General features: G+C 39.1%; 1 protein-coding gene across 4 annotated transcripts in view; it reads right to left on the bottom strand.

The window, feature by feature from the left end:
* Window positions 1-22,822, bottom strand: part of TMEM65 (transmembrane protein 65) — a 54,473-nt gene that overhangs the window by 15,712 nt on the left and 15,939 nt on the right. For all 4 annotated transcript variants that reach the window (XR_012157089.2, XR_012157090.2, XM_073330167.2 and 1 more), the window contains 4 exons: window positions 6,961-7,005; window positions 4,176-4,243; window positions 2,766-2,820; window positions 23-65 (listed from right to left, as the gene is read on the bottom strand). Coding sequence is in view for 2 of the 4 variants with exons in the window: in XM_073330167.2 (XP_073186268.2) it covers window positions 23-65; window positions 2,766-2,820; window positions 4,176-4,243; window positions 6,961-7,005 (211 nt within the window). In the remaining 2 variants the exon portion in view is untranslated. The remainder of the gene's footprint in view (window positions 1-22; window positions 66-2,765; window positions 2,821-4,175; window positions 4,244-6,960; window positions 7,006-22,822) is intronic.

Here is a 22,822-nt window from a genome sequence, read left to right as displayed (position 1 = left end):
TTCAAGCAAAATGCAGACTTACCCGAGTCCAGCTAAATCTGAAACAAGATTTCCCAAAGCAGCAGCTGAAAAATTGAGAAACAGAAAAGAATTATTTTACAAAACCCACGGACAAAAGAGTAATTAAGATATATAGCATGAGTATCCAGAATTAAGTTTCTTCTCTTACACTAGGATTTCTTTTAGCAGCACAATTTGTAACACTAGGTCTAGCAGAGCTTTAACATCATATGTGGTGCACTTATTTTCTTGAATTTATTAAATTCAGGAAAATCACTCAGTTCTGGGACATGGAATAACAAATTTTCAGACTTTAGTTAACAATGGCCACAGCCACCAGCCAACTTTGTACATCTGACACAGGAACTAGGAGTCCTTAGTTGGAGTCACACAAAAAGGCTTCCAGTCAGTTAGCAGAAGCAACAGCACTTGCACCAGAAGTTGTATAGCTAGGTATGACAGATATTCCAGTAAAAGGCAGTGGTATCCCATGGACATAGCTTCTCCCTCTCATAGAGGTAGAGTAATTATGCTGACAGGCTAGTGCTCTCCCATAGGCAGAGTGAGTCTTCGAGACGCGCTACAGTGGTACAGTTGCATTGGTCATGTAGACTAGCTCTTATTCTGAGAAATATATTTTATACATGCCTGAAAGAGTAATGTTTTACATTACACACATTTAAAACATTTATGTTGCAAGAGCAGAACTCGCAAGTAGGTTTACCTTTTTGTTGTTAGATTTTTTAAAAAATTTAATTAACATTAAAAAGATAAAGTCAGTCTACACAAGGCAAACCAATTCCTCTTGCCTTCTGGGCCGCTGTCCCACATGTGCGGAGAGAGTACATACCACTGAGAGTAAACAGGAAGTACTCCAACTTCGAAACTTAAATTATTTCTTTATCTCAGAAGTAAAAATAAAGGAGATAATTCAGATAGTTGGTATAACACGTTTGGTTTAACAGATACCCCCAGCACCAAAATACAACAGTTCACTTGGCCAATGTAAAGGTTGTAAGTCTATCCAACATGGAGTGGTCACAAAGCATTCCATGGGGACTGCAAAACACTAAAGACACCACAGTGCCTCCATAAAGCCCAAAGTGCCTGTTAGGCTTTGCCTGTCTGTTACTTAATGCCATTGGCAGTGCCTAGACACAACTTTTTCAGATCTGGTGTAAAAATGTCTAAGACTGGTAATTCAGTCAGTGTATACCAACATGCATATTGAATCTTGTATGGGCAAGCAGAACAAAAAGCTTTAAATTACCAAACTAATCTTAAGGATAGTTCTAATTAACTTAGATTTTCTTCCCAGTTAAATAAATAACTATATATATATACACACACACACACACAAAGATCACATAACAGAAGTAAATCAACATGGCATAATCAGACACCAATTCCCTCTCAAACAATAGTTTTTCTTGATGATATTTCACATTTTAACAGGGACTCCGTAAAGCAAATTACAAAGCATGGCACTATTTTTAGTCACATTTTCGTGGCTTTTATGTTTGACATTTTCCAACTGAGCACTCTTTCTAGGTCTATACTAGCCATGTTAAGAAAGTCATTCAAAAAGGTCTGCTAATGCTACTGGATTTATAACTAAATTCCTGTTGCTAATGTGTATTTTCCTAAAAACAGAGAAGGAAACTACTCATTCTATGTCCTATTAACTAGTATTTGAGGAGAACACCCAGATGGAGAAACTATACATCTCTGCATTCCAAAATGATACAGATCTAAAAAATCATGAATGGTGTGGAGAAAGTGAACAGGGAAGTGTTATTTACCCTTTCACAAAATACTAAAACTAGGGGTTCACCCAATAAAATTAACAGACAGCAGGTTTAAACATAAGGAAGTACTTCTTCATTCAACACACAGTCAATGTATGGAACTCTTTGCCAGGGGATGCTGTGAAGGCCAAAAGTATAACTGGGTTCAAAAAGAATTAGTTGAGTTTAATCGATGATAGATACATCAATGGCTATTAGCTAAGATGGTTTGGGGATACAATCCCATGCCTTCAGTGTCTCTAAACCTCTGACTGCCAGAAGCTGGGACTGGATGACAAGGGGATGGATCACTCAATAATTGCCATGTTCTGTTCATTACCACTGAAGCATCTGGTATTGGCCACCATTAATTAGTTAAACAAAAATACTTTTGATAATTTTGTAGTAAAGCAGAATTTTGCAAAAGAGTTACATCTAGATTTATACAAGACAAAGTCATCCCTACTTTCATGTAAGCATTCAAGTGCCATTTCTCTGCAACTGGAACTTTAGAGTCTTCTTTCAAACAATGACAGAATTAAAACAACATGTTGCAAATACTGGTAAACAGACAAGATCATTTAAACATAGTTAACAGCTATAGACTGTGAGCCTGATTTTGCAAGGTGAGTTCCCTCAACTCCTGTGTACTTTATTTGGAGTTGCAGGCACATAGCAGCTTGTAGAATCAGACCTGTGGTGGTTTACAGCTTTCCTACAGAAATGCCACTTTTTAAAAAAAAAAAGTAACACAACTGGATTTTTATACAATCTATCAATATCTTCAGAGGCTATTTCAGCTGAAAATTCCATGACTGTATATGGAATACTTACTTTTAACAACAGAATTGTTTCTCTATAAACAAGATTCAATTATGGAACAAAGAGCAGCTGTTTCAAATCCATGTGGCTTATTTTCAGTCTAGACTGAAGGAATTTGCTATTTTGGTTTACATTTATTGTGTTTATCTTACTTGCCTGCCATAGTAGTTATTCCCAGGACAACTCCAATCGATAATTCTATTTGGGTTCCCTGAAAATAAAAGTTCGTCTTGTCATTATTTGAGGCATTACTTGTCAGCAATAAGTTAAGAACATTCATATTTAACATAACAGACTGACGGCTGCTTGCTTCGTATTTAGAAGTACAGAGATAGGTAATACCATAGCTTCTACTTGATCAATACATCTCCTCCCAGCCTTTCCCATTCCCTTAAATACAGGTCCCTGCTTCATATGTTTCATACCTCCTATATTCATTTCATACTATATATTTGTTTCACAGTGGCTATCTGCTGGACATCAGAAAACAGGAGTCCCAATCTCAGCACACTAATTTCCTATTTTAATTCTCTTAGCTAAATGTAAAACTAATACATGTTATAATTATTTTAACACTTTTACATCTTCAAATGCTACTCAAAATAATAAATACTCAACACCACATGAGATAGGGCCTTATTTGTCAGAGGAGGAAGATGACACAATGCGATTAAGTAGCATGCCCAACCCCCTAGGGTCGGTGGTAAAAATCAAGATTAAAAGTAAGAGTTTTTGGCCTCTACTCCTGTTCCCACTCCACTAGTTTATTTTGCCTTTAGGAATTATTTTGGGGAAGTTCTATGGCCTGTGTTATACAGACGTTCAGACTAGATGATCAAAATGATCTTTTCTGGCCACAGAATCGATGAATTAGGTAGAAATATTTGAAAGTGTTATTCCAATTAAACCCACCTAGATTAATAAAATACTGTATATAATAAAAAGCAGCAAAAGCACTTACAGCATATCTATAGGACCACTTATCAGCAAATCACGAACATTCTTTACAAACATTAAGCATGACAATACCCCCGTGTGCTGTGTATATATTATAACCATTTTATAAATAAGACGTTTCATTACATGTCTAATGTCACATGGCAAGCCAGTGTCAGTCAACACTCTCGTGTGCTGTGTATATATTATAACCATTTTATAAATAAGACATGTTTCATTACATGTCTAATGTCACATGGCAAGCCAGTGTCAGTCAACAGAACAAAGGATTCTTCACACATTAGACAGCTCACACTGCACAGATCTTTAAGAGCAGAAAAAAAAGCAAGTTCTTTTCAAACCACGCAAAAATAAGATCAGCTTTAATTTTGCCCCTTCAGACATGAACATCACTATTCTGAAAAAAAAAAAAAAAATTTTGAAAATATTCTGTATAAATAAAATGTGAAAATATTCTCAGTGGAAGTACTAAAATGGGACTGAAGTTAGCAACATGGCAGAAAAAAAAAGTCTTCTGGAAATCATAATAGAAGTGATGAGTAGAAACTATGTTTATTTAATCTGAGACACTACAGTTCCTTTATCAAAATCAGACAAAGACAAACTTACTGCAGCAATCATAATTGCATTATCCAAGAATCCAAACCCTACAAAAGGTATTGCATTGTGGAAGAACACTGAAAGAAATGAAAAATAAGAAGTAAGACTCTATAGCTGAGTTCACTCATTTAAATAAATCTAAGTTTCAACTGTTCAATTGCAAGATATCAGATTTAAAAGACAAATTAAGACACACATGCAGTAGTCTTTCCCCGGCTGCTTTTATATAGCTTGGACTTGTTGTCCTGACCTTTTTGTTTTCACTGGGTATGCTCACACTGCAATAGAAGACCCACAGCATGGCTGCAGCTATCCTCAGCTAACCTGGGCTGTGGGGTTACAAAATATCAGTGTAGACATTTGAGCTGAGGCTGGAGCCCAGACTCCAAGACCCTGCGAGGGTCTATAATTATCTACATTATCTTGGCTTCCTTAACATGTTCCTGGAGCTGTGATTTTTTTAAGACTGTAAACTCCTCAGATCAGGGAGTATGTCTTCCTTTATGTTTCTTGGCCAGTGCTAACATTTTCTACACTTAAATCTGCTCCTCATTTCCCTGCTTGAAGAACTGAGTTTCATCTCCATTTTCTGCATTCCCAACCCTTCCCTTTTTCTCTACCCCTCACCTTTCCTCTGATAGTTCAAGAGAAGAAAATGCCACTTGATATAACTCAATATTGTAGTAACTTGGTATGGTCTATGACACGAGTACCTTCCTTCAATAATAAGCAGGCTTTTATTACAGCACAATTTTCTTACTGCTGTCATACCCAGCTCTTCTGCTAGGAATGTGTCTTTGTACGTTTTTATACAGCACCTGTCTCAGTGAAGCCTCAGTCCTGATTAGAAACTCTGGGTGCTACTAGAATATAAATATTAAATAGGGAACTGAAGTATAACGCATATAACTTAAAAAACAAATGTGGGGAATAGACTCATTTAAACATCTTTTTGGTAATATTCCCAATGTTTCTGCCATTTGACATTTTTTCCCCAATATCATCTTAAAAATCTATGGTCTTTTAAAATTTATGCTATTTTGTAAACATACAGAAGTACAACCACCGGGGGAGGGGAGGGAGATAGAGAAAGAAAGAAGGGTAGAGTGAAAACCTGTGAGTATTAATTTCACATTGAAGGGAAACTGAAAGAATAATAAAAAGGTGAATGGTACAGTCAACTCATACTATCCAGTAGAGGCACCTAGATATAATCCAATTTTTGGAACTAAAATACCATACTTGAATACGGTTTTTTTTGCCCCCAAATACTAAAGGTTTAGTTTGGAATTTTGGAACTATTTTACATGACAGTAAAAACTCTCTCTCTTCATATCTGCATTTGAAAATGTGTAGTGGATTGTGATTTGTATACATCTGGTATGTTAGCATGCTTGAACATGGAGGACATTAGAAAGGCAATATAGATAGAAAACACCAAGTGTGAAACACTGCAGTGCCTTTCAAGATCTGTATTACCAAATATGGATCAAACTCAAATGAAATCAATGAGATTCTAATAACTTCAATAGGGTTTAGACTGATCCCTGAACGAGTAACACTACAAACAACTTACACAACTAAAAAAGGGAAAAGGGTGTAGTAGTGTGTTTGTCCATCGATGTACAAGAAAAAGGTACTTACATTCTGTTAATAAATAGAGCTGAACACATAATTTGTCAAGAATAATTTGGAGTGGGGTGGATTTTTTTCCCTGTTTGTGAATTATCTGTGATCAAAATGAAGTTTTTATGTATTTGTTCACTGTTTCACATACTCAATTCAGTCACTGCATGCGAGTAGCTCTTTGCAGACTAACAGCATGAATACTTTTGATCTGAAATTTCCTTTCCATTAATATTCTGAAATATTTGCTTAAATATAAATTGCTTTGGCAAACATTCCTGCCAGTAAATCTGTTTGCTAAAGTGTTTATGGAAGATCAACATTAAGCAGATGTAAGCGCAGTTAAAAAATTAAAATATTTCTACTCAGTGTATACAAATAGTTTTATTTTTTCTAGTCCCCCTCCACCGCTCCACACACACATGATAATCTACTTCTGTGGGATAAGAAATAATTTACTCAGATACCACTTCCTGCCAAAAAAGAAATTCACTGAATCTTAACACCTACAATTTTTAGCCAAATCCCAAACTTACATCTATAGGAGAGAACACTGTGCTATAACCACACTGACTTGACTACTAAATTCTCAGAAATGTTATCCAACGCCTATATTTATACTGCATGTGCACGTACACCCCCCTCTACCATCTTAATAATGTAACATCTGTAAGTAGATCACTAAATAAAAGAAAGCTAAAACTAATACTGCAAAAGGTCAGCGACAAGAATAAGAACCTGATTGGTCATTAAAATTTCCAGCTTCAAAAAAAATGCTACCGTAACAACACAACTTGGAACCAATACACTGTTCCGTATTGGCTTTGAATTTCTTTTCCAATGCAGTAACAGTTTATACTTGGGGTTTGGGTAAACTAGACATTAGGGACAATAAGACACACCAAAGATATTTGGTCATTTCCCCAATTAGCGTATTATGAAACAGCAGCAGGGTGGTTGCAGATACTTTTTAATACCTCAGTGCACTCCAGATGTAGGTTCTCTCACTAGTCTCTAAGGAAAATATGTAGATAGCTCCCATTAATGAAAGGAGGAGTTAGAATAAATCTGAACAGTTTTGAGAATAAGACAAAGTATTTAAAAGTATGAGCAATCAAAGAATATATACAACTATTAACTATATTTAATAAGTTTTTTTTTCTTTTACCGTGTTTCAGCTGTCCTGGGGATGGTGGTGCAACTTCCAACTTCTCTAGATAGGTCAAAACGAAATTAGAAAGTTAGCCTAATCATACTTCCATTTCATTGCAATATAAAATGTTTACAGTATATCTCTCTATTTTCTGCCATCTAGGGTATATAAAGGAATGTGATTGTAGTGGAGTAATGAAAATACAGGCATGGATCAATATATTATACAAGGATACAGCTAACTTGGATTCAAGATAGCATATCAGTCATGATGATAATGTTCTCCAGTAATTTTTAAATATGGAATAGGAAAGTCTCAGACTAGTTCCATATAATTATTAAACTGAAAAATTATCAAAATTATGCAAAATAAGTTGCCTATATTCAAAAAAATTTGATGAGTACCTTTGCTTTAAAATTTTGGGGGAAAGTTCTGGAAAAACAGCAATAAGGCAGTAATAGGTCTACATAAATAAACAACAGCACATTTCATGGTGCATGAAGCCCTTACAGAAGCAGGTTTAAAAAAGATACTCTAAGTATAGAGCAGATAGCATTTTGTATACGGATATTGGAAAGAAGTTTATCATCTAATAGCATGGATTTTTCATTGTTGATGCAAGATTAAAAGTAAACAATACGACAGTGGCAGAGGCCACTGCCTTTAACAGCAGCAATTGAGTTCCTGAAGCATGAGAAAATCATTTAGGTATCCTGGGCCCAAACCATTAAGAGCTCGAAGGTAAGGACCAAGATGTTAAGGTAATGAAAAGAAATCCAACCTTGAATTGTGGGGACCAAACTGGTGGTGGTATTCGTTATGTGGAGTTGAGCCCAGGAAATTAAATGCAGGCCCACCAACACTGACCCTCAGATATGCATACACTGTCACCCTGATGTTACCTTCGCCAGGATCAGGGACATAACCTGAAGCTGGGCATGTTATCCAAGCACTGGACATTAAAGCTCTCTCCTACAGGTTGCTGCAGCAAGCCTGTAGGAATTGCACTTCAAAGGAAAGCACAAGGAACTCTTGATTGATCACCCAATCATGCTCCAACGTGCACAACTGTACTTTGGCTAAAGCCTGCAGTACCTTTATTACAGATCACGACGCTTGAGAAGGAAAGAACCTAGCTTTATTCTCAGAGCCCAATTCTGAGTTTAACGCTGGCAGAAAAAAATATTCTTTTAACAAGCAAATTTGAACTAGAATAATTGAGACACAACCATGACACTCCAGAATACCATTTTTGCAGTCACTTTGTAGTGTAGGGATACGCAACCTGCAGCACACGAGCTGATGTTCAGTGGCACTCACACTGCCCGGGTCCTGGCCACCAGTCCCAGCTGGGGTTCCATCCGCCAGCCTGGGGTCCCAGCCACCAGTCCCGGGGGCTCCTCCGCTGACCTGGGGTCCCGGCCCACAGCCTGGAGCAGTGAGGGGTGCAGACAGGGGCAAGAGGGGGCACAGCTCAGCACCCCCACCTTAAAAATAGTTCCAGCACCACTGTACTGGGATAGTTTTAAGTCCCGATTTGCTGCTTTCATCACTATTATGCCACATGGAACAGTGCACTGCGTTTGACGCTGAGATTAGAATATATATGCAAGAACTGGAATCAGAACTTTCTGACAGATTTCAACATTTCCAGAAATTTGGCCCAATGCTTTCTTTTATAATTAAACCTGAGGAGTTCAACAAAAACAACTTGGATTTGTCTGTATTTCAGTGGATGGGTGTTGAAGATTTCAAAATGCAGCTCATTCAGTTAAAAAGCTCAGAATTGTGGGCATCAAAGTTTGGAGATCTGTGGAGTGCACTTGAAGCTACCGAGAGAGATCATGGGGCCTCTATTCTGACCTGCTGGACGTCCCTGCCAGTGAAATTTAACTGTTTGAAGAAAACTACGTTTGCAATGCTTTCAGCATTTGGATCCACACACTTGTGTGAACAGGTATTTTCACACGTGAAATCTGTCCTCTGTCCCTCTCGGAGCTGGTTAACAACGGATCTCTCAGAAGCCTGTGTGCAGCTTAAAGTATCCAAATATGTGCCAGACATTGGAAAACTCAGCAAGGAAAAGCAAGGCCAAGGATCACACTAAACTGATAAAATTAAATTAAAATGCAGATCTTAAGTGAAGCTTCTTAAACATTTGAAAAACCTTATTTACTTTAAATACAACCATAGTTTAGTTATAGATTATAGACTTATAGAAAGAGACCTTCTAAAAATATTAGAATGTATTACTGGCACGCAAAACCTTAAATTAGAGTGAATACCTGTAGACTCGGCATGCCACTTCTGAAAGGTTGCTGACCCCTGTTGTAGTGTATAAAACCACGGCTTTAAAGAAATCTACAAGACTGTAACCACATTAATGTCACTATCTTATTAGCAAGACAGCCCCCAACAGTTGAAAGACCAAAATTCTAGATGTAATTAAAAACTTGAAATACACTTCACAGTACAGTCATACACAAAAGCTGTGTTTGATCTTTTGAATTTTCAAGGCTTAGCACAATGGATACAAGCTGTGGTTTGTTTGATTTTTCATTATTTTTAAACTAGAAAGGGACAAATTGAAACCTTACATAACAATGCTAAAGGAAAAACAAGCAAAGGGTCCTTAATTTTTTCCATTTTTAAAAAAAAAGCCAGTAACCCCTGCAACCTCAGCAGAACGTTCATGCAGAAGCTTCAGTTTTAAGAGTTACCATCATACTATAAATTCAATACACAAATAGGGAGTATGTGTGTCTCAAAAATGAAAGCAGCCCTGGCATCAGGTCTCGAGAGAGCCTCTCACCAGATCTTCTGGCTAAGACACACAACTGAAGGAGACACCAGATTGTGTCTTGCAGCAGGAGGCGTGAAATGGAAAGAGAACCATACTAGCAAACCATTGGAATACCCTATATATGAGGAAGTGTAAGGCATTCTCTATTTCCTAATAACTGAGGCCCAGCAATCAACTAGGGAAGTGGGTTTTTTTCCCCCCACAACTTCTCAAATCTAAGTTATTTACATGTTTATAGTTGATAAATTGTTTTAAAACAAAGTTAGATTTATTGCAAAAGGATTAAGCTTGAAGGACATAAATCTGAACGCTAATACAGCACTGTTTTTCCAATATGTTCCTAGTTCAGCAAAAAGACAAAATCTGCTGACTGTGGCTGATTTATACTCCTTCAAGCTATATACAGCAGTTTAGATCCAGGTTTTTTTCCTTCCATCCAGAAGGAAAATGATTAGGTGAGTGATAACCAGGGATATTCAGGAAATTAGTCAAGTCTACTAAAGAAGCACTAGTGCTAGTTTGTGAGTGACCAAACGATTAAGAAATAAGGATACAATGAAACTGGCAGCCATAAAGAAATACACAAGGTCTACTAGTAATCCAAGTAATAACTTGTTATAATTTTATTTTAAAAATTAGAATCACTCTCTAATATTATAATCCTGCAATCTGCTATTGGTGATATTTGATATGGGAATGGATGCTCCCTTAAACATGTAAGATACAGCTGGGCAATATCATAGAATCATAGAATCATAGAATATCAGGGTTGGAAGGGACCCCAGAAGGTCATCTAGTCCAACCCCCTGCTCAAAGCAGGACCAATTCCCAGTTAAATCATCCCAGCCAGGGCTTTGTCAAGCCTGACCTTAAAAACCTCTAAGGAAGGAGATTCTACCACCTCCCTAGGTAACGCATTCCAGTGTTTCACCACCCTCTTAGTGAAAAAGTTTTTCCTAATATCCAATCTAAACCTCCCCCACTGCAACTTGAGACCATTACTCCTCGTTCTGTCATCTGCTACCATTGAGAACAGTCTAGAGCCATCCTCTTTGGAACCCCCTTTCAGGTAGTTGAAAGCAGCTATCAAATCCCCCCTCATTCTTCTCTTCTGCAGGCTAAACAATCCCAGCTCCCTCAGCCTCTCCTCATAACTCATGTGTTCCAGTCCCCTAATCATTTTTGTTGCCCTTCGCTGGACTCTCTCCAATTTATCCACATCCTTCTTGAAGTGTGGGGCCCAAAACTGGACACAGTACTCCAGATGAGGCCTCACCAATGTCGAATAGAGGGGAACGATCACGTCCCTCGATCTGCTCGCTATGCCCCTACTTATACATCCCAAAATGCCATTGGCCTTCTTGGCAACAAGGGCACACTGCTGACTCATATCCAGCTTCTCGTCCACTGTCACCCCTAGGTCCTTTTCTGCAGAACTGCTGCCTAGCCATTCGGTCCCTAGTCTGTAGCTGTGCATTGGGTTCTTCCGTCCTAAGTGCAGGACCCTGCACTTATCCTTATTGAACCTCATCAGATTCCTTTTGGCCCAATCTTCCAATTGGTCTAGGTCCTTCTGTATCCTATCCCTCCCCTCCAGCGTATCTACCACTCCTCCCAGTTTAGTATCATCCGCAAATTTGCTGAGAGTGCAATCCACACCATCCTCCAGATCATTTATGAAGATATTGAATAAAACCGGCCCCAGGACCGACCCTTGGGGCACTCCACTTGATACCGGCTGCCAACTAGACATGGAGCCATTGATCACTACCCGTTGAGCCCGACAATTTAGCCAGCTTTCTACCCACCTTATAGTGCATTCATCCAGCCCATACTTCCTTAACTTGCTGACAAGAATACTATGGGAGACCGTGTCAAAAGCTTTGCTAAAGTCAAGAAACAATACATCCACTGCTTTCCCTTCATCCACAGAACCAGTAATCTCATCATAAAAGGCGATTAGATTAGTCAGGCATGACCTTCCCTTGGTGAATCCATGCTGGCTGTTCCTGATCACTTTCCTCTCATGCAAGTGCTTCAGGATTGATTCTTTGAGGACCTGCTCCATGATTTTTCCAGGGACTGAGGTGAGGCTGACTGGCCTGTAGTTCCCAGGATCTTCCTTCTTCCCTTTTTTAAAGATTGGCACTACATTAGCCTTTTTCCAGTCATCCGGGACTTCCCCGGTTCGCCACGAGTTTTCAAAGATAATGGCCAGTGGCTCTGCAATCACAGCCGCCAATTCCTTCAGCACTCTCGGATGCAACTCGTCCGGCCCCATGGACTTGTGCACATCCAGCTTTTCTAAATAGTCCCTAACCGCCTCTATCTCCACAGAGGGCTGGCCATCTCTTCCGCATTTTGTGATGCCCAGCGCAGCAGTCTGGGAGCTGACCTTGTTAGTGAAAACAGAGGCAAAAAAAGCATTGAGTACATTAGCTTTTTCCACATCCTCTGTCACTAGGTTGCCTCCCTCATTCAGTAAGGGGCCCACACATTCCTTGGCTTTCTTCTTGTTGCCAACATACCTGAAGAAACCCTTCTTGTTACTCTTGACATCTCTGGCTAGCTGCAGCTCCAGGTGCGATTTGGCCCTCCTGATAACATTCCTACATGCCCGAGCAATATTTTTATACTCTTCCCTGGTCATATGTCCAACCTTCCACTTCTTGTAAGCTTCTTTTTTATGTTTAAGATCCGCTAGGATTTCACCATTAAGCCAAGTTGGTCGCCTGCCATATTTACTATTCTTTCGACTCATCGGGATGGTTTGTCCCTGTAACCTCAACAGGGATTCCTTGAAATACAGCCAGCTCTCCTGGACTCCTTTCCCCTTCAAGTTAGTCCCCCAGGGGATCCTGGCCATCCGTTCCCTGAGGGAGTCGAAGTCTGCTTTCCTGAAGTCCAGGGTCCGTATCCTGCTGCTTACCTTTCTTCCCTGCGTCAGGATCCTGAACTCAACCAACTCATGGTCACTGCCTCCCAGATTCCCATCCACTTTTGCTTCCCCCACTAATTCTACCCGGTTTGTGAGCAGCAGGTCAAGAAAAGCACCCCCCCTAGTTGGCTCCTCTAGCACTTGCGCCAGGAAATTGTCCCCTACGCTTTCCAAAAACTTCCTGGAAATATCAAGTCTCAATGTAAAAGTGTTAAAAATCTAAATAGGGTATTTTGTAAGAAAGAATAATTTCAGATACTGTACTGGTCATATTTTAATTGTCTCCTCCAAAGCAGAACAGAAAAGAAATCATTGTTAGCAGTTTAACAGTGGATGCTGGAAAAGGGGGAGGAAATAATATGAACAGTCAAGGAAAGTACTAATGCTCTCAATCTAGTACCCCTACCATACACAGATTGAAGGATAATTTCTAACCTGGAAGTTAGTTTCTGTGCCTCAGATCCATCAGTCCAGAACACAAGTTTCTCTCCGACCTGCCTGTCAAGGCAAAGCCAGCAAATCACTTGCCAAGATAATCATAATCAGGACAGTGAGGGCTTTAAACACACAAAACAACCAAAAGTATTTTCCATGTCTATCAGAAAGGTAATCTAACCTAATCTAAAATCCTTTATAGGAGTCAGGGAGCAGCCGTGTTAGTCTGTATCCGTAAAAAGGAGTACTTGTGGCACCTTAGAGACTAACAAATTTATTAGAGCATAAGCTTTCGTGAGCGAAGTGAGCTGTAGCTCACAAAAGCTTATGCTCTAATAAATTTGTTAGTCTCTAAGGTGCCACAAGTACTCCTTTTCTTTATAGGACTATCCATGAAGAGGAAAGGGACTATGCTAGGGGAAAATTCTGGACTGGTGGATAAGATGCACAGAAACCAGGTAACACTTACTTAAGAATCCTGAAGGAGGTGGACTCTATATAATAACTGCTGAGCAGTTGTCAATTTTACTCACTGGGATAGCCTCATGAGGCAGTAAAATCATGAAGATCTCTAAAACCTAAAAATGAGATGGAAATAAAGCAGACACTTAGGCTATAACGTTTAGTGAACAAGTTCATTGCTTTTCCAGTGGTTGTCAGATATTTCAGGCAGGAAATGCCAAAACACAAGCTGACGGTATCTAGAAACAAAAAATTTCAGCCACTTGTTGCACACAATATAAATGGTTTCCAGTTGCTATGACAGTCAAACCATGGAAAGATGTTGACTAGTGAAATGCTTAAATATATGCTGTACTATATTAACTATTTAGATACACCAAAAAAAAAAAAAAAGTTGAGGAAAGTATTCACATGATTCGCAGAACATGGGAAAATACGTGACTCCACATCACCACTGGAAAAAGATATTTTTGTCCATAAAACTCTCTGCATATTTGTGGTGCTGTTCAGATAAAAGACCAACATAAAACAATTAACAAAAGTAACGGAAATCTGCAGAGAATTTTATATGCAGCATTGTTGTAGCTATTTCAGTCCCAGGATATTAGAGAGACAAGGTGGGGGAGGTAGTATCTTTTATGGGACCAATTTCGGATGGTGAGAGAAATGTTTTCAAGATACACAGAGTTCTTCCTCAGAGAATTTTAGTGACATCTAGAGAGAGTGCCTCATTCCTCCCTCAAAAATCTGAGAAACTTCTACAGTTATTCAATGTTTCTATTTACTTAATCCTACTCTTACATCTGAATATCAAATATTGTATAATACAAGGAGGACTATTTTTAAAAATAAATATTTAAACTGAACTGCCTTCAGTGCTACTGGACCACATTTTGCACAATCTCCACAGAAGGTGCTACAACGAGAACAAAAACATTTAAGGTAATAACGTGACACCCCATATTTACTATAAGTGTATGCAAGTGATGAGGATTGAATCTAGAACCTCTGGATCTAAAACCCTGAGCCCCTACTGGCTAAGATAAAGAACCAGGTTCCTTAACTGAAAGGCTAGAGCAGACAAACCTGTATATGTTAGAAGGAGACAGTGTCACACCATGTAGGGCGATTATGCAAGGAAAAGCAACAAGCTTCTATATTTATGCATGGTAGTGACAAAAGTGTGCTTGGCACTTCATACATATGTATTAACATGAGGCTCCTTCCCTGAAGAAACCTACATTAAGTCATGTTCCCAAACATGCTTCAATATTAAGAAACTCATTTGTCTGCACATTACTGTAAATCACACACAAAATTCAAATGTTGTATATTACTACAGGATGTACAGAGCTTTGGGTACCGACTTCTATCTTCGGTACCTATATGATGTGCCTTACTAAAGTAACTTAGCACCTCACTTTTTTTTTTTTAAATTATGTATATATCCTCACAACCTTCCTATGAGGTTGGTCAGTGCTATTATTCCCCATTTTACAAATGAGGAACTAACACACAGAGAGATTTAATGATTTGCCCATGATCACCAAGGAGATCTGAGGCAGAGCAGGGAATCCAAGTCAGTTCTCCCAAATCCCAGGCTAGCACCTAAAACAAGAGAACATTTTCCCCTCTCTGCTCTAACTCTACTTCAGTACCTTAAATTTACAGATTTATTTTAGAATCACAGAATAATAGAAATGTTGGGCTCGAATGGACCTCGAAAGGTCAGCTACTCCAGCCCCCTGCACTGAGGCAAGACCAAGTAAACCCTGGTAGATGTTTATCTAACCTGTTCTTAAAAACCTCCAATGATGGGGATTCCACAAACTCCTGTGAAAGACTAATCCCGCGCTTAACTATTTTCATAGTTTAAAAGTTTTCCCTAATATCTAACCTAAATCTCCCTTGCTGCGGATTAAGCCCATCACTACTTCACCTACGTTCAGTGGACATAAGAACTGATTACAGACCTCTTTGTAACAGTACTTAACGTATCTGAAGACTTATCAGGTCCCCCTTCAGCTCTTTTCTCAAGACTAAACATGCCAAGTTTTTTTTTCAATCTTTCCTCACAGGGCAGGTTTTCTAAAACTTTTAAAATTTTCATTCTCCTCTGGAGTCTCTCCAATTTGTCCACATCTTTCTGAAAGTGTGGTGCCCAGAACTGGACACAGGACTCCAGCTGAGGCTCACCACTGACTAGTAGAGTGGGACAACTGCCTCCCTTGTCCTACATCTGACTTTCCTGCTAATACACGGCAGACTATTGCCTTTTTAGCAACTGCATCACATTATTGGCTCACATTCAATTAGTGGTCCACTGTACCCACCAAATCCTTTTCAGTAGTACTACTGCCTGGACAGTTACTTCCCATTTTTGTAGCTGTGTATTTAATTTTCCTTCTTAAGGACAGTACTTCACATTTATCTTTATTGATTTTCATCATGCTGATTTCAAACCAGTTCTCCAATTTGTCAAGGTGTAGGAGGGGGACATTTTTGATAGCCCAGAGCCCAGTAACAAGCCTAGACCACTGCCGGCTAGAATACCAATTGTTATGCTCATTGCTGAAAGCAGCTAGCAAGGCCATTTCTGAAGCCTTAGCACAATTAGCAGATCAGGAGGGGAAGTGAGAAGCGAGCCACCACGAGGAGTAAACATGACCCTGTGCCCTCCTGACTTGAGTATTTTCCGAAGCATGCGGTTTTGCAAGATGGAAAGTCTGGCAATAGTTAATTGCTGTGTCAGATACAGCTGGCTAACAGATGAAAAAGTCCACACTACAGGCTAGAAAACTCCAGACTTAACTTAGCTTCTGCAGTTTTATTTTTTTGTTGTTGTTTTATGAACAAGCTTTGTAATACTAAGAAATTGGACACTTGAACACCTCTCCAATTCCTTTGCAGACAGAAAGCTGACCACCGGAAGTCTATAGAAATCCACTCAAAACCTCATCAAGACGCTGGATAAATATGAATCTGGGGTTAATTTGGGGTACTCTACTAACCTGTTGTGGAGGTGTGTAAGTGCTTGAGACTAAATAAAGTAGACGCTTTAAGTGAAAGCACTTTTGTTTGCCTGCTTGCATCAACTATCTATCAGTCGGACGTGCTGTGTCTCTACTGATTTATTTCCTGCCACCACCTCACAAAATAAAGTTACCAAGAGCTTTGGGTTCAGCAAAACCCCAGGTAACAAAGGTCCTTTTGAATTCTAATCCTGTCCTCCAAAGTACTAGCACATATCCCTAGCAAGCCCTCCCAGCTTGGTGTCATCAGCAAATTTTATAAGCGTACTTTCTACTCCATTATCCAAGTCATTAATGGAAGCACTGAATAGTGCCAGACTCTTGTGGGGCACCACTAGATATGTTGCCCTGGTTTGATAGCAAGCCACTGATAATTGCGCTCTGAATAGTCTTTCAATCAGTTGTGCACCCACCTTATAAGTAATTTCATCTAAACCACATTTCCTTAGTTTATGAGAATGTCATGTCGGTCTCAAAAGCCTTACTAAATATCAAGTCTACAGTCCTCCCACCCCCATCCATCCATATCCACTAGGCCAGTAACCCCTTATCAAAGAATGAAATTAGGTTTGTTTGGCATGATTTGTTCTTGACAAATGCATGTTGGCTATTACTTATAACCTGATGATACTTTAGGTGCTTACAAACTGTTTGATTATTTGTTCCAGTATCTTTCCAGATACTGCAGTTAAACTGGCTGGTCTATAATTCTCCAGGTCCTTTTTGTTCCTTTTTTTAAAGATATGTACTATGTTTGCCCTTCTCCAGTCTCTAGAGCTTCACCTATCCTCCATGATTTCTCAAAGATAACTGCTAAAGCTTCCAAGATTGCTTCAGTTAGTTCCTTAAATACTCTAGAGTGAATTTTATCAGGCCGGGCTGACTTGAATACATCTATCTTTCCACTTCAGTCCAAACAGAATTCGCACATAGCATGATCCAAGGCATACCAAACCACAGACCAGGATCTCTATTTGTAAGATGGCATCATTAGATATAAGACATAACTCCTACAAGATGCTTGGCAGAAAGAATGCCTCAAATATCCAAATAAGAGGCAAACTACAATATCTCCATACTCAAAACTACTGTCTTTATAGCTCTTTTTAGTGGTCTTGGTGTAGTGCCAAGGAGGGCCTCAAAGAGAAGGACGAACATCTTGAAATTAACCCAGTGTTTTATAATAAGCAAGAGCACTGAGGTGATAGGGTCTCAGTGGCTATTTGGACTAGGTATTTAGTTGTTCTTGTTAGAGAACACTGCACTCATTCCCCATGTAAAGAGTTAGAATAACCCAGCTTTGACATCACAAAAGCTCAGATCATTGTGGCCAACTCTTTGTTTGCCAATAAGAGGCATAAGAGCTCTCTTGCCAGTCTAAATAAAATCCATTTAGAACATATGATTTAAATTAACAGTCTCCACATGCGGACTTGTCAACTTTGACAACGTCCATTTAAAATACAGTATCAGCAATACATTCACCTCTTACGTTATTTTGTTCCCATCCCCATACATCAGTTCATCCAGATTACATTCTTCTCATTCCCCATAACTCATATTACCACAGTTATAAGACGTTTCTATTCTTCTTCCTTAAGAAGTCACTGACAGTCTGGTTTGGTATTTAGAGTTCCACCACTGTTGCAGATAACCATTTTATTGGTTTCCCCCACACTGCAAGTTTTATAGTTTGATATAATTTCATTTTACTTCTCTAGTCCCGCTATTGAACAAATAAAATAAAATATGGAAAGATTAATGATAGATGCCAAGTTTCCTCCATGGAATATGCTAAAGAATATGGCAATTAGGGCTGGATGAAATTTAAAATTCAGTTTCGGTCAACACAAAAATATTCATAAATTTGTGTTGACTTTGCCAAACAGTTTTGACCAAACCAAAAAAATAAGAATAAAAATGGTAACTGTGAGGATGGCAGACTAGGTGCCAGCTCACGCCAAGGCCCCTGGGCCTCACTGAACACTGACAAATGCATAGCTGGCTGTGTTCCAGTCTGGCTCACCTGAGTGTTAGCACTGTTAAAACAGATGTTAAAATTATAAGAATGTGTTTAGACGTTATAAAATGCTTGTAGGATGCTGCTTGTATTAATCTTACTTCTTATATATGTATCCCATGTTATACAGTAACATTTAAGTGTTTGCTCTGTATCTATCAAAATGTTTGCTAAGACTATAAACCCCCACAATCAGGGGAGAATCATTACCAAGTGTGAAATGCTAGTTTACCACAAGAGGTGTCATTTTCTCCCCAATGAAAGAAGGCCTATAGATGTCAGACAAGTAATTGTGGGACATCAGTGGACAATTTGTTGATTGCTTCCCCCCAAACCCATGAAATAGAGACATGGACAAACTCTCCTCCCATCAGCTTGAGGTCTGGGGGAAACGGATAAAAATCCCTGTTAAGAAAAAAAACTGTTGTCACTGTGCTGCTTGGAATTCAGAAACAGCAATATTTCAAAGCACAAGCAAAGGATCCCCAAGCTGCTTGGCTTAGCCCCACAAGACATATAGATCTTCCATATTACAGCCGCTACTATTACCTTTTGGAACTGAAGACTCTCTCATCTGCTTGTGTATAGTTACCTGCTTTACTTTGGAAATAACTCATTTCTTTTTCTTAGTTAATAAATCTTTAGTTAGTATTATATGATTGGCTACAAACATTGCCTTTGGTTTGAGATCAGAGATACAATTGACCTGGGATAAGTGACTGATCCTTTGGGACTGGGAGAACCTGAATATTGTGATTTTTGGTGTAAGGGACCATTTATCACAAAAGGCAGGCTTGCCTGGGTGGCAAGATAGACCAGAGTGCCCGAGGGACTCGTCTATGAGCCCATGTAAAGGCTGTTATAATGCTTTAAGACAGTTGTTCTCAACCAGGGGTACATGTACTCCTGGGGGTACACAGAGGTGTTCCAGAGGGTATATCAACTCATCTAGATAGTTGCCTAGTTTACAAAAAAAAAGCACTAGTGAACTAAAATTTCATACAGACAATGACTTGTTTATACTGCTCTATGTACTATATACTGAAATGTAAGTACAGTATTTATATTCCAATTGATTTTATAATTATATAGTAAAAATGAGAAAGTAAGCAATTTTTGAGTAACAGCGTGCTATGACACTTTTGTATTTTAGGTCTGACTTTGTAAACTAGTAGTTTTTAAGTGAGGTGAACCGGGTACGCAAGACAAATCAGACTCCCAAAAGGGGTACAGTAGTCTGGAAAGGTTGAGAGTCACTGCTTTACGAGATCACACTTGTTACTTGGTTGATGAAATCTAATTATAGAATATATAACCAGTTTGTGGTTTGTGCCCTGTTCCTTGGAAGTCTGCCCTGAGGCTGGCACTCATGATCATGAGCTATTCTAAACAGCTTGACTGTAACGTCAAAATGAAGGCACCAGGCTATAGTCATTTTCAGTCTCTTTCCCTGGTCCAATGACTAGCCCTTGTCAATCATGGTGGCAATTCATAATTAACTAGGGATAGTCACTGAGCCAGGGAAAGAATGAAAATGACTACAGCCTGATGGTTAGGGTACTCACCTGGGATGTGTGAGACCCATGTTGAAGTCCTTGCTTCAATGACCGACTATTTATACACAGTAGAACAGCTTCAGCAAGTCCAGTCATTAAAACATATTCTGACAGCCATATTTCATCAATGTAATATACACATTTCAGATAAAGCTTTTGTAAAGATTTACATGCATACATTTTTTTAAACGAATTAAAGAAAGCTGGCTGGCATTCAATAGTGGATGGGATATTTATATTTTTGGAATATAGCCAAAAAGCTATAAAAGCGAACCTAAACTAGGGCTTGTCTACACATTCAGCGCTGCAGCTGCACCGACCACTGCAGTACGTCTGGTGAAGACACTCTATGCCAGTGATTCTCAGCCTATTTACCATGGTGGATCACATACGCAGCTCTGTGGGTTATGCGGGTCACATCCACACAATATATATACTACCTGTATGGCACTCAGAATGTCACATGGGCCGCAGCTGTGCTGATTGGGCCACAGGTTGAGAATTACTGCTCTATGCCGATGGGACAGCTCTCTTCATGAGAGCCAATAGCTATGCTAGCTAGCTAAGCCCTGCCACCAACATAGCACTGTCCACACTGGCACTTACGACAGCATAACGTAAGACACTCATTGTTCACTCATTCACACCCGGGAGTGACAAATTATGCCGACATAAGCTGTAGTGTAGAGACAGCCCTACTGGAAGTAAAGCAGCAAGAGACAAGGGTTGTTTTAAATATGCAAATAAACTGGAACTGGATGATCTAAAACAAGCAAAAGCACGTAGGCTTTTGTTTTTAATTTTAAGCTTTTAGTCCCTTTGGCCACAAAAATGACCATCCGATTATGAAGAGGTAGTGTTGTTTCAGGCCCAATCCACACTGCAGTAATAATATCAGCAGATGCTTAGAAACATCACTGTTCAAGTAAGAATTTCTGTTTGTAGTTTGGACAAGACAATTCTTCATGACCTAGGCTGTAACGTGATTGCCTCAGTTATAGAGCTGTGGTAGCCCCTTACATCACAAACAAACTTCATATTGGAATACAAATACCCATCTCAGATTAAAGGTCTGGCTCTGCCACCACACAGTTATGCAAGGCATGTTACCAAATCTGCAGATAGATCAAAAACAGGCCACTAAATAGCATTAAACCTACTGGACAAACTACATCACTGCTGAAAGATAGGTGAAAACTGCCCCATTTAGATCAGCTGAGTAGGAATACTGAAAGCTGATGAGTCTAGCATTGATGTTAACTATTTAACTACTAATCATTTAGCAGAAAGCCAGCTATTCAGATTGTAGACAAAGTTAGAATAAACTACTCCACCACTTGTATCCAGAAACCTGACTTCTGCACTTGATTATGTATGCTTTGAATTTTATATATTTAATTTGAAGGTTTCAAAATGCTTTTCAATTTTCCCTTGAGGCAAATTATGAGAGAAACTGAGGCACTACAATTATCTTGCCTCTGGTTGCACCAAGTAGATGACAATGCTGGGAACAGAAACCAGAATTCTCAATTCCCAGTCCTCTACTCCAATCATTTGTCAAAACATTAAGGGTAGGTCTACACTTCTAGCTGAGGTGTAAGAGACATACCCGTGGTCGTTTTGATTGAACTAGCACCCTAAAACACAGTAAATGTAGCATCAAAGATGTGAACAATTAGCCACACCAAGTATGTATCTGTCCAAAATGCTAGGCAAGTACTTGGGACAACTAGACTCTCCTGCCATTCCTGCTGTCCTGGCTACAGCAATCTGCAAAGATCAATGTGGGAAATTATCATACTAGTCTGAGAGCATGGATCATTTTAGGTGACATGCACAAAACGGAACAGGCATCCAATGCTGTGCTCAGAGAAAGTATTTGGGGTTACTGTGCAAATAAATCATTAAATCACCATATACCAGTGTGTAGCGGGGGGGAGGGGAGTGGTGTGGCAGAGGGGGCTATTAGATTTACAAAATACAGAATATAAAGATAGAGAAGACACTGTTGATCGACTCACAAGTAATGTATCTGGAATCCTTTATATATATATTATATAAATATTACATGACAGGATACAAATTTGGAGAGGAGACAGAGAAGGGCAAATGAATCTAAGTAGTCTAAAAGGAATTTGTCATAATTCAACCAGGAGAAATGATGAACTTCAGTGTGATTAAAAGGTTTCCCAAATTTTGAAAGGGGTTAGCAGATGTTATTTTATCACAGTAAGACTATCAATAAAATTACAGTCAAAAAGGTAAAAAACTGGAAACAGAAGAGGAAACTCAAACAATAGCTACAAATAGAGGATGAGCATATGGTGAAAAACTTACCAAGAAAGATATCTGAATCAAACAGCACTGATGAGTTTGAGACTCTACATTTATTTTGGAAAAGAAAGCAATTAAAGGGTAGGCTGAGAAAGCTGGAAGGTAGATTAATGGGGGTGGGGGTTTGTTTGGTTTTTTTAAGGTCAGGTTTGGCCTGATGGCCTTTCAGTTCCGAAGACATAGGTCATAAATATAAAGGGAAGGGTAAACACCTTTAAATCCCTCCTGGCCAGAGAAAAAACCTTTCACCTATAAAGGGTTAAGAAGCTAAGACAACCTCGCTGGCACCTGACCAAA

Source organism: Lepidochelys kempii, chromosome 2 (genome assembly GCF_965140285.1).
Source record: "Lepidochelys kempii isolate rLepKem1 chromosome 2, rLepKem1.hap1, whole genome shotgun sequence".
Lineage (NCBI taxonomy): Eukaryota > Metazoa > Chordata > Testudines > Cheloniidae > Lepidochelys > Lepidochelys kempii.
The sequence above is the reverse complement of the archived record's forward strand: the minus strand, read 5'-3'. Positions and strand labels throughout refer to the sequence as shown.